This window comes from Anabrus simplex, chromosome 6 (genome assembly GCF_040414725.1).
Source record: "Anabrus simplex isolate iqAnaSimp1 chromosome 6, ASM4041472v1, whole genome shotgun sequence".
NCBI classification, from domain to species: domain Eukaryota; kingdom Metazoa; phylum Arthropoda; class Insecta; order Orthoptera; family Tettigoniidae; genus Anabrus; species Anabrus simplex.
This window is the reverse complement of record NC_090270.1, coordinates 304,256,594-304,269,415: the sequence shown is the minus strand read 5'-3', so window position 1 is coordinate 304,269,415 and position 12,822 is coordinate 304,256,594. Positions and strand designations below refer to the sequence as shown.

The 12,822-nt window shown below is 41.7% G+C and overlaps 1 protein-coding gene across 1 annotated transcript in view; it reads left to right on the top strand.

Moving 5' to 3' along the window:
- Positions 1 to 3,961: 3,961 nt before the first annotated feature.
- Positions 3,962 to 12,822, top strand: part of LOC136876503 (soluble calcium-activated nucleotidase 1) — a 71,051-nt gene continuing 62,190 nt past the window's right edge. Inside the window, exon 1 of the mRNA XM_067150515.2 lies at positions 3,962 to 4,915. Coding sequence (XP_067006616.2) covers positions 4,246 to 4,915 — 670 coding nt within the window. The 5' untranslated portion in view covers positions 3,962 to 4,245. The remainder of the gene's footprint in view (positions 4,916 to 12,822) is intronic.

The following is a 12,822-nucleotide window of genomic DNA, read 5'->3' as shown; positions in this document are numbered from 1 at the left end:
TTCTTTCGGGGTTTACTCCCTTAGCCTTTGAAGATCCCTCTTCTCCACAAGGCAGTGGTGTCCCCTTCTAATTATCCCCAGGGAGGATGGGTTGCCTCATCCGCCATCTCTGGCATTCCGAAGGTCTCCTTCTCTGCCAAAGATGCTGTTAAGGTCTTCGCCCGTAACCCTGGGCATGGGTTCCACATTATACCCCGTGGGGCTGGGTCCCTGCCTGAACTTAGCCATCCTTTCACACCAACCTACTGATGTGGAGGATGCCCACCCCCACAGCGTGGATGCGCCATGCAAGAATTACTCAAGTGGAGAACAGGGAAGGTGACCCACTCTCCCTTGAGCTGAGTTAATGGTTGTGTTTGATGCCACAACCACTTCCGGTAATACGCGGGGAATATTTCGGATACATACATGCTTTGTCCTTTTCATAGCATATTATCATAATCTAAGCCTTCTAATTTTATGGGCAGTCTTTATCCTCCATAAGGTAAATGTCAATGACTGAATGTAATAATATATGACAGCGCGCAACTTCGTTATCAATATCATACACACACCTGTGTGAGTGGTGCTTCACTTCATATGCTATTTGCTTACCTGCACATTCGCGCTGTAGCCCAAGTCAGACTCCGCCTTCACTGGGTGAGTTGGCCGTGCAGTTAGGAGCACGCAGCTGTGAGTTCGCATCCGGGAGATAGTGGGTTCGAACTCCACTGTAGGCAGCCCTGAAAATGGTTTTCTGTGGTTTCCCATTTTCACACCAGGCAAATGCTGGGGCTGTACCTTAATTAAGGCCATAGCTGATTCCTTCCCATTCCTAGGCCTTTCCTGTCCCATCGTCGCCATAAGACCTGTGTCAGTGTGACGTAAAGCACCTAGCAAAAAAACCTCCGGTCACGTGACTGCTCGAGCTTGCTTCGAACAGGCTCGAACCTCGGCGCGTATCGGATCGATCCCGCTTGAATGCAGGTATCGTTTGCTCATCACTAGTTGCCAAGACGAATCTTGAAGATAACCGAGGTCTACCGATTCAGCAATGGGAAGCTCAAGTATCACTAAAAGTTTCGCGTATTGTCCATATTTATCAAATCAGACCTGTTCAACATTCATCAGGATGTTCTTTCATGCTTTTCCTAGTAATTCTATCGCAACCTTTTATACACCTTTCATTTAGCTTTGAAAAACTGGTTACCGGGCGAGTTGACCGTGCGGTTAGGGGCGCGCAGCTGTGAGCTTGCATCCGGGAGATTGTAGGTTCGAGTTCCATTGTCGGCAGCCCTGAAGATGGTCTTCCGTCAGTGGCGGTTTCTGGTATAGCGCAATGGAGCAATGAACCTCCAGTTTATATCAAATTTTATTCAACTAGTTAATATTCATAACTCCCTTGTCAATCTCGAAGCTCTTGCTTAGCCCATCTATCCGTAATCTACTCGTACTGGCTTTCAATTCATGTGAACTGCGCACGTTCTGTGGCTGGATACTTGTCTGGAATGAACCTCCTTGGAAGGAAATCTCTCCGTCCGTACCTGGGCGAAGGGAGTGGCGAGGTGCGGGGGACATCGGCCGGCACGTAGACAAGGCCAGGATATCACAGAAACAGATATCCATGGTTTACGCATGCGCAATATGCCACTCTCTCTAGTCGTGTTGTCGGGGGGTGTTTGGGCAAGGTCTGTCTAGACTGACCTTGTGTTGGGGTAAGTATGTGCCCTGCCATCTGTTGCCCTTACAGGAATTCAACTACATAGCAGAAAATAGTGCACATAATTAGTGCTAGTGTTGAAGATCATCATTACTGCCAGCAGTCCCCTGCCAAATTCCAATTGATGTCTTTTCTCAAATACATCAATATTTACTAAACATCTGTTCATTTGCCTTCTTTGGAATAATTACTTTTTTGAGAGAAAATTAACTTAAAAATCACTGAGGCAAAGAGTAGCGGGAATGTAATACCAAAGAAAACGCTAATTACCTAGCCACAAGAGTTCTTAAAATTAAGTTACCAACATTGCGAACATACATCCCTAAAGTTTACTCTGTTTTTCATAGTTATCATAATTCGTATTATTATTGTACGCTGTGCAAGCGTGTGAGTGTTTTTCTGCACTGATGTGCCGTTCAGAAACTTAATTTTTAGGACATAAAGAAGTTACAATATTTTCTCCGTGTGTGTATTTTTGTGCACTGCAGTTGCGTCCATAATTTTTGTTCCCGGGAAAGGTAAGGAGCTACATAATGAGTTTGAACAGTGATATGATACTTAAGAAGACAAACTTTTCTTCACTCTCTCTCTCTCTCTCTCTCTCTCTCTCTTGAGCGTAAACTTAAGATTAAGATTAAGGATGCCAGACGCCCAATGCCTGATCTTGATATAACGTGGCATCCTAAAAGTAAAAGTAATGAAATCGTGCGTAAATTCAGAATGGATTTATACCGTATAAAAGAATCGAGTGGATCTGTGGGTGCGAAATTGCTAACATGTTGATTTGTTTTCCTTTTTTTATGATTCATGAGTGATGAAAGCGAAGGGACTTGGACCAAAGTCGGAGTGGTAGATATAGGATATTTGTCCCAAAAAAATAATAATAAAGAAAGACACAAGTTCTAAATCTCATATGCTTGCCCAGTTACAATTCGATCTCCTGGGAAGACACGATAACAGTCAGTAATTTGACTGTGCTTACAGGCAGTCTGTGGAAAGAGACAACGACTAAGTACGGAAAATTCGTTATGTGCTGTGTAAAGTTCTGTGGCGCGTTTGAGATGGCATTGCGTGGGCATGACGAAACAAGTGAATCATCGAATCCTGGCATATTTTAGTTCTGAAATTGACGTTGCATTGAGAGACCATCTGTCCAAAGCTACTGTTTTCAAAGGCATCTCTAAAGGCATTCAGAATGATTTGCTTTCGTGCATGTATGAAATCTGTCGTGAGGAAAAAAAGAAATCAGCACAGCGCACTTCATTTCGGTAATCGCAGATGAGACCACCGATATATCAACTACAGCACAATTTGTTATCATTCTTCCCAACGGTAAGCCAGTTGAAAGATTCTGGGGTTTCCTCTACCCTCTAGTCATGATGCTAAGACAATAGCAGAGTGTTTAAAATTTTCTTTGAGGAAAGTTGTGGATAATAGAGATAAGTTGATTTCACAAGGTTACGATGGAGCAAATGTAATGAGTGGTCACCACTCAGGGTGCAAGTTCTCATCAGGGAAGATTTTAGGCATGCACATTATGTGCACGGTTATGCCCATTCTCTGAACTCAGTCATGGCACAGGTGACAGGGGGGAGGGGAGATAATGAGGGGGGATTTTTCCTTCTGTTGAACCCCCAGTGACGAAAGTCACGCTCCGCCACTGTCTTCCGTGGTTTCCTATTTTCACACCAGGCAAATGCTGAGGCTGTACCTTAAGGCCACGGCCGATTCCTTCCCACTCCTATGCCTCTCCTATCCCATCGTCGCCATAAGACCTATCAGTGCCGGTGCGACGTAAAGCAAGTTGTACACACAAAAAAAGAAGAAAAACTGGCTTACTTTCCACCGGGTGGTGATGGTCAGATTTTAGATTAGTTTTACCTTCAGTTTCTTCTTTGTCGTGTTCACATGAAACATGTCTCTTTGATGTTTTATGGAATAAAAAATCATGCTAAATTGACTTTCTTTTTCTCGTCATTCGGTTTTATCTTGGGTTGAATTCAATTCACGTATAAAATAGTTCGTTCCAAGCGTGGAAGAGAAAGCGTGATTTTCAATGCGATTGTATACGTTAGTGGCTATTCATTTGTCATCGACATATTCGGCATCGCTGTAAGGATGGCCAACATTGATATAGAAACATAAATCAGCTGATAAAATACTCCTCAAATAAATAACTTTCTTCTGTGTCATCATAGGAAAAAGGTTAATGATTAATATCGCCTCGTTATTCATTTTTATTCTTACGATGGTTTAGAGATCTAGATTTTAGAACGACGAGTCTCATTAGGCGTAGCGTTAGGACTATTAAAGATAATAAATATTAAGTTTGACATTTTTATTTTGACAACGATGAAGTTCTGACAGACACGGGTGGTACAGCTGGTGTCCTGCTGGACAGCTGTTCCGTGGTGTCCGTGTCAGTGTGGCGAGTGGAATGGGTGCGAAAATGTATCCTGTGCGGCGAAAGTGTTTATATTCGTTTAGCATAGAGTGTTTATAATATTTATTTCTGCACGTAGTGTAAAGCCGGTTGTGTACACCACATGTCTCAAGATTCAGATGGTAACGAAATGATCATGTCACTGCGAGATTGGCGACAGGCTATTAGAACGCCTACAGCCTATCGCGTGGGGAACAGCACTCTCAGGATCCAAACTCAATTTGTAAGCATTATTGCTATTATAGGTTTAATACTACTGTTTGTATTATATACATTTAGCCCTCCGTATAGACATCGAACAGTTAACCTGCCATATAACGGTGACCCTGTAGGACACATTTTACAGCCTAGTGTAAGAAATTTAAGTCCACCTGTGACAGTTCAACAAGATTATTATAATGCTACCTATCCACTTACACCACCAGTGAAGACTCCAAAGGGCGTAAACTATCGAATAGGGGTTATCAGTGACATGGATAAAAGTTCGAAGTCTCGTGAAGAAGAAAATACATGGATAAGCTATTATCAGAAAGGTTATCTTTCATGGAATCCTAAAACAAGAGCAGTATCTGTAATTTGGGATAGTGCCCCTCCAGTGGTATTAAAGTCAAATCTAGGAGAAGGAGGAAGGGGTATGGAACTGTCAGAGTTGATCACTTTCAATGGGAAATTAATTGCTGTGGATGATAGAACAGGAGTGGTTTATGAACTGCAAAATGACCAAGTTATACCTTGGGTACTGCTTACTGATGGAGATGGAAGAACACCAAAAGGTTTGTTATTTCATTTCTGTTGTATCTTTACTAAATAGAAATGCAGTCTGTATGTATGTTAATGCATCAGCACTTGGTAGTTATCAGTATTAAGCATTTCTTTTAAAATAAGCAGTGAGACCAGATATCCTAACAAAATAAAAAAAGGAACTAGAACATACTTCATTACACTCGCTCAGAAACTTTAATATTTCATGTGTAGTTTTAAAAGGACTGTGGAAAAGGATAAAACATGAGTGTTTAATATATCATTAAAGGGTCTTCAGTAGTTGATTATTTATTTCATTGAAATATAAAAAGTTCCTTAAAAAAATAAAAATTGAATTAACCTATATGAGTTTGGACAACTTGCAAACATAAAACTTTTGTACCGGGCGAGTTGGCCGTGCTCGTAGAGGCGCGCGGCTGTGAGCTTGCATCCGGGAGATAGTAGGTTCAAATCCCACTATCGGCAGCCCTGAAGATGGTTTTCCGTGGTTTCCCATTTTCACACCAGGCAAATGCTGGGGCTGTACCTTAATTAAGGCCACGGCTTCTTCCTTCCAACTCCTAGGTCTTTCCTATCCCATCCTCGCCATAAGACCTATCTGTGTCGGTGCGACGTAAAGCCCCTAGTAAAAAAAAGAAACTTTTGTAGCTTAACATAATGGATGGATTCCTTTTATAACACCATATAGGCCTACACTGAATTCAAATTGCCTTTTTGGAAGGAATTCAGAGAAAGATATCATGGTTATTCCAATTTTGTAATCCTCAAGTTGAATCAAAATCAAGTACACCTTCACCATGACAATCGCAGCCCTCCCACCGAATGGTTTCTACACAGGGTTGTGCTGTTTTGGAGTTGATGCACTGTAGCCTATATATGTGTGATAAGAAGGTACTGCCAATATTAGGTACTATAATACCTTGTGAAGAGATACACTTTTAAGACTAGTAATATTTGTTGTGTAAGTAAAAATGTAGGTTAAATTAAGCCTAAGGCACTGTAAGTTTTCAATTGAATGAGTATCTGCAAAAAAGAGTTTTGTCTGTACTTCCATCAGAATTTAAAAGAAAAAAATGTATTCATGTTGGTCACATCTAGAATATGAAGGAAATGCCATTTTAAAACCATATGTATGTACACAAATTGTGAGAAAATGATTGAATGGAATTTGATGAAAATCAATATTTAAGGTCAGGTGAAAGGCAGTACAATCCAGACTATAAGTAAACTCATTTTATTCACACTAGATGGGGAAGACCTAAAAATTTAAATTTCAATTATCAATAAATGTTGTCAAAAAATAAATTTCTGATATTATGCATGGTATAAAGGGAGCCTCCGTGGCTCAGACGGCAGTGCGTCGGCCTCTCACCGCTGGATACAGTGGTTCAAATCCTGGTCACTCCATGTGAGATTTGTGCTGGACAAAGCGGAGATGGGACAGGTTTTTCTCCGGGTACTCCGGTTTTCCCTGTCATCTTTTATTCCAGCAACACTCTCCATTCTCATTTCATAGCATCTATCAGCCATTAATAAAATCACTTTGGGAGTGGCGACCCCATCGTACTAATAGCCTATATATGATTCATTCATTTCATTCCTGACCCGGTCAATGACTGGAAAACAGGTTGTAGGTTTTCATTTTCATACATACATACATACATTATCATTATAGACTGTTATGCCTTTCAGCGTTCAGTCTGCAAGCCTCTGAGAATTTACTAAACGTCACCACAATCCTCGATTTGCAACTAGTGTTGTGGCCTCATTTAGTTCTATACCTCTTATCTTTAAATCGTTAGAAACTGAGTCTAACCATCGTCGTCTTGGTCTCCTACTTCTCTTACCCTCCATAACAGAGTCCATTATTCTCCTAGGGAACCTATCCTCCTCCATTCGCCTCACATGACCCCACCACCGAAGCCGGTTTATGCGTACAGCTTCATCCATCGAGTTCATTCCTAAATTAGCCTTTATCTCCTCATTCCGAGTACCCTCCTGCCATTGTTCCCACCTGTTTGTACCAGCAATCATTCTCGCTACTTTCATGTCTGTTACTTCTAATTTATGAATAAGATATCCTGAGTCCACCCAGCTTTCGCTCCCGTAAAGCAAAGTTGGTCTGAAAACAGACCGACGTAAAGATAGTTTCGTCTGGGAGCTGACTACCTTCTTACAGAATACTGCTGATCGCAACTGCGAGCTCACTGCATTAGCTTTACTACACCTTGATTCAATCTCACTTACTATATTACCATTCTGGGAGAACACACAACCTAAATACTTGAAATTATCGACCTGTTCTAGCTTTGTATCACCAATTTGACATTCAATTCTGTTGAATTTCTTACCTACTGACATCAATTTAGTCTTCGAGAGGCTAATTTTCATACCATACTCATTGCACCTATTTTCAAGTTCCAAGATATTAGACTGCAGGCTTCCGGCGCAGTCTGCCATTAAGACCAAGTCGTCAGCATAGGCCAAACTGCTTACTACATTTCCACCTAACTGAATCCCTCCCTTCCATTTTATACCTTTCAGCAGATGATCCCTGTAAACTACGAACAGCAAAGGTGAAAGATTACAGCCTTGTCTAACTCCTGTAAGTACTCTGAACCAAGAACTCATTCTACCATCAATTCTCACTGAAGCTCAATTGCCAACATAAATGCTTTTGATTGATTTTAATAATCTACCTTTAATTCCATAGCCCCCAGTATGGCGATCATCTTTTCCCTCGGTACCCTGTCATATGCTTTCTCTAGATATACGAAACATAAACACAACTGCCTATTCCTCTCGTAGCATTTTTCAATTACCTGGCGCATACTGAAAATCTGATCCTGACAGCCTCACTGTGGTCTGAAACCACACTGGTTTTCATCCAACTCCCTCTCAACGACTGATCGCAACCTCCCTTCCAAGATGCCAGTGAATACTTTGCCTGGTATACTAATCAATGAGATACCTCGATAGTTGTTGCAATCCTTCCTGTTCCCTTGCTTATAGATAGGTGCAATTACTGCTTTTGTCCAATCTGAATGTACCTTACCAACACTCCACGCTAGTTTTACTACTCTATGAAGCCATTTCATCCCTGCCTTCCCACTATACTTCACCATTTCAGGTCTAATTTCATCTATTCCTGCTGCCTTATGACAATGGAGTTTATTTACTATCCTTTCCACTTCCTCAAGCATAATTTCACCAACATCATTTTCGTCCTCCCCATGAGCTTGACTGTTTGCAACACCACCATGATGATTTCCTTTTACATTGAGAAGATGTTCAAAATATTCCCTCCACCTGTCCAGTGATTCCCTGGGATCTATTATGAGTTCACCTGAATTACTCAAAACACTGTTCATTTCCTTTTTCCCCTCCCTTCCTAAGATTCTTTATTACTGTCCAGAAAGGTTTCCCTGCTGCTTGACCTAGTCTTTCCAGGTTATTACCAAAATCTTCCCATAACTTCTTTTTGGATTCAACCACTATTTGTTTCGCTCTGTTTCTTTCATCTGCGTATGAATCTCTGTCTGCCTTGGCCCTTGTTTGGAGCCATTTCTGATAAGCCTTCTTTTTACGTTTACAGGCTGCTCTCACTTCATCATTCCACCAAGATGTTCGCCTTTTCCCATCTTTACACAAAGTTGTTCCCAGGCATTCCCTTGCTGTTTCTACTACAGCATCCCTGTATGCCACCCATTCACTTTCTATATCTTGAACCTGCTTACTGTCTACTGTTCGAAACTTCTCACTAATCATATCCATGTACTTCTGTCTAATTTCCTCGTCCTGGAGGTTTTCTACCCTTATTCGTTTGCAGACAGATTTCACTTTCTCTACCCTAGGCCTAGAGATACTTAGTTCACTACAGATCAGATAGTAGTCTGTATCATCGAAAAATTCGTGAAAAACTTGTACAGTCCTAACAGATTTCCTGAATTCAAAGTCTGTTAAGATATAGTCTATTATGGATCTGGTAGCCCTAGCCTCCCATGTGTAGCGGTGAATAGCCTTATGCTTGAAGAATGTATTCGTAACAGCTAAACCCATACTAGCACAGAAGTCCAGCAAACGCTTCCCATTCCCATTAGCTTCCATATCTTCCCCACATTTACTAATCACCCTTTCGTATCCTTCAGTTCTATTCCCAACTCTCGCATTGAAATCGCCCATTAGCACTATTCTCTCCTTGCTGTTGACTCTGACCACGATGTCACTCAATGCTTCATAAAACTTGTCAACTTCATCCTCATCTGCACCCTCACACGGTGAATACACGGACACAATTCTTGTCCTAATTCCTCCCACTGACAAATCTACCCACATCATTTGCTCATTGACGTGTCTAACAGAAACTATGTTGCGTGCAATGGTATTCCTGATAAAGAGCCCTACTCCAGACTCTGCCCTTCCCTTTCTAACACCCGTCAAGTACACTTTATAATCTCCTATCTCTTCCTCATTATCTCCCCTTACCCGAATATCACTTACTCCTAGCACATCCAGATGCATCCTCTTTGCTGACTCAGCCAGTTCTACCTTCTTTCTTCCATAAGCCCCATTAAAATTGATAGCTCCCCATCGAATTCAATTTCGTTCGCCAAGTTGTTTCCAAGGAGTCCCTCGCCTGTCAAATGGGAGTGGGACTCCATTACTCACATAGGGCCGAGGCTTGCTTAAAGTGTTCTGAGCTCGGTAAATTTATGAAGCAGGATGCTGCCCTACTTGCACATAGTCCAAGTGAGGATCTCTCCTCTAACGGGTTATGGACCACCGGTGAATTGTATAGTCCTAGCCGCCTGAACACAAGGAGGGCCACGACTCAGAATATGTCCGAGATACCCACTCCCATTCCATAGCAACTGGTATCCCGACTCTCAGGACCACTTACTAGGCCACTCAGTCGTTGCCCATGGTTCACGAACTAGGACGTGACTACAGTAACCCACAAAATTCATGCATGGTGTAAAGTGATTCTACAATCAATAATAGAAATATTTATATTTATTTCCTGTGTCGTACAGGTATTAAGGTTCATCTTACTGAAAAATCCTTTGTAGCAAAAGAGAGGAGGAGTAGTAAATTCTGATATTTCATGCCTCATAAGCCCACTGGACAAAAAATTAGTCACCTATTGAGAAATCATTACAAGCATCATTTAATACCATGTACTCTGCTTCTAGACTTGATAACCACCTGGATTTGGTTAGGAAGTGAGTCAGCAAGGTTGTGCAGGTACATCGCATCCAGGTTAAGCCACTTACTGAGGATTTGATCACGCAATTCCACAAGTTGTGCGGATGCTGATGTTGGAGTTTTACCCGCTGTTCCAACATGCCCCACAGATTTTCAGTGGGGTTCAAGTCAGGTGATTTTGTAGGCCAATTAAGATGTAATAGAGTGGGGAAGTGTTCATAAAACCAGTCACATATGCGTCCAGCATCGATAAGCTTTGCTGTTGTTAGCTTGAAAATTTGGGGTATCAATAGTATACTCATCATGCAGATGTTAACTGAAAGGCAACACGTGATCATCCATAGGCCTAATGTTTAAATAAACATGCTGGTTCATGTTAGTGGTCACTTCAGTGAGCGGACCCAATCCATGATACAAAAAACACCCCGAAAATATCACAGACCCACCTCCGGCTTGAAGCTGACCTTGCACATATCTAGGATGAAATGCTTCATTTGTCCTTCGGTGCACTCGACAACGTGCATCGTTGGAATACAGGCAAAAATGTGATTCATCAGACACATTACATTCTGCCAGTCAGCTACTGTCCACATTTCATTATTTCTAGCCCATTGAAGATACGCAGCTTTATGTGCTTATGTCAGCAATGGCCTCTTATGAGGTGGCAGACTCCAAATGTTCATTACATGCGGTTCTCGTCGAAATGTTCTCTCGCAAACGGGTTGAGATGGACCTTCATTCATTGACTGCAGCAACTCCTGTCTGGTTTGGAAGCGATTTTGATTCACAAGCCATGAAACGCGTTTCCGGTCCCTCTCAATCAGGATCTTTTTCCAACCACAATTCTGACATCGTGTTTCATGGCCACGTGTAGTACACCACTGCATGTACACATGTTGAACAGTCTGCTGCAAAACACCAACAAATCCAGCAACTTCACACACTGTACGGTCATGGGCACGGCATCTACCCATGTTGACGTGCACTCTCTGCTTGAAAAATCAATGTTCACTGATCACTACTGCCTTATGCTCATGTAGAGGTAGTGCACGTGCGGTTGAGCACGGGACTCGTTCACTGCGCCACCTGTACAAGCTTAACAATCCCTCTGTGTGTGCGCACTAGGGTGACTAATTTTTTGTCCAGTAAGCTCACATTCTTTTCCTAGTAGAAAGGTTACTGGTCCGATACATGGTTCACACCCATCGCCACATTAGGGTGTGGAAGAACAGTAGTAAAAGATACGGCAGGTGGTAGCCTATATAGTCTTTAGAAATTCATGAAACCTTTGGAATAGACTGTGCCAGTTGGCTACATTATGTGTTGCAGTCGGTTTTGCTGGTTTCTGTGTTTTTCTGTTTTCTGACCTGGTAAACACCAGGACTGTATCTTAATTAAGACTATGGACACTTGTCTTCCTATCACAGGGTCACCAAATAGTCAGTTGTATTAGTGCAACATTAAAACAAATAGTAAAAGAAAAAAGTGCCAGCCCCGCGGTGTAGGCGTAGCGTGCCTGCCTCTTACCTGGAGGCCTCGGGTTCGATTCCCAGCCAGGTCAGGGATTTTCACCTGCACCTGAGGGCTGGTTCGAGATCCACTCAGGTGAGATAGCGGCCCCGGTCTAGAATGCCAAGAATAACATCCGAGAGGATTTGTCGTGCTGACCACACGACACCTCGTAATCTGCAGACCTTCGGGTTGAGCAGCCGTCGCTTTGTAGGCCATGGCCCTTCAGGGCTGTTGAGTCATGGGGTTTGGTTTTTAGTAAAAGGAAAAAGTAACTGACACTTGGAAAGTTGCTTTTGCTTCATGTAAGGGGCTTGAAAATATTGGGAATGAAATAGTCACTTGTACATTATTAAGGAAGAATTTAATGAGAAACTTTGCAAACACAATAATAATGATGATACTGTAACAATAATAATAATAATAATAATAAAAGTAGTAGTAGTAGTAGTAATACTTCCAATTTAAGAATTTAATAACAACTTAATGTGATTAAAAAGTAATGTCTAGTGTACGGTCAAATAAATAAATAAATAAATAAATATCTGGGGTCACACAGAATGGGAAATGTTGGACACTCCTTAGAAGCCAGTTTCAGTATTTCCATGCTGTCGAGCTTGCAGTTGGAGGAATAGGGAAGTATTGGGGGTGGCAGGTTACAGTTTGTTGTCATGTATCTCTTATGGAAAACCTTCAGTGATTTCAAATTCTTATTCAGAAAACCTGAAATGTTAATTTCTTACATCAGCATGGAAATAAAAATGAGTCAGTTTGATATGATGGTAATTAAAAGTGTAATTATAAGGCAAAGGAGCTGTTGGAATCTCATCATGATCTTCAGGTCATAGAAACACATGTTTTGAGCAACTTAATTGCTGATATTTTTGGTAACGTAACATTTATATTCGACAGCATCAATGGTTTTTCAGACATTTTGTCACAGTTTCTTTCATTATGAGGGGGCATTAAAATAAGTTATTTTGAAAAAATTCACAGTTGGCCTATGTAAGCTCTTGCATTCATCCTTTGTAGTGACATGGAGATTCCCCCATTAGGTGAAATGTGGAAGGCAAGCCCTGAGCAGTGTCTGGCGTTGCTTCCACTTATTTATGGCAGGCTACTTTCGCCCGACCTCTCTTGGTCTACTCAGCCATGGAAGGCAAATTTAAGTATTGTTGACAGTATAATTAGAAGTTGCCTGTCT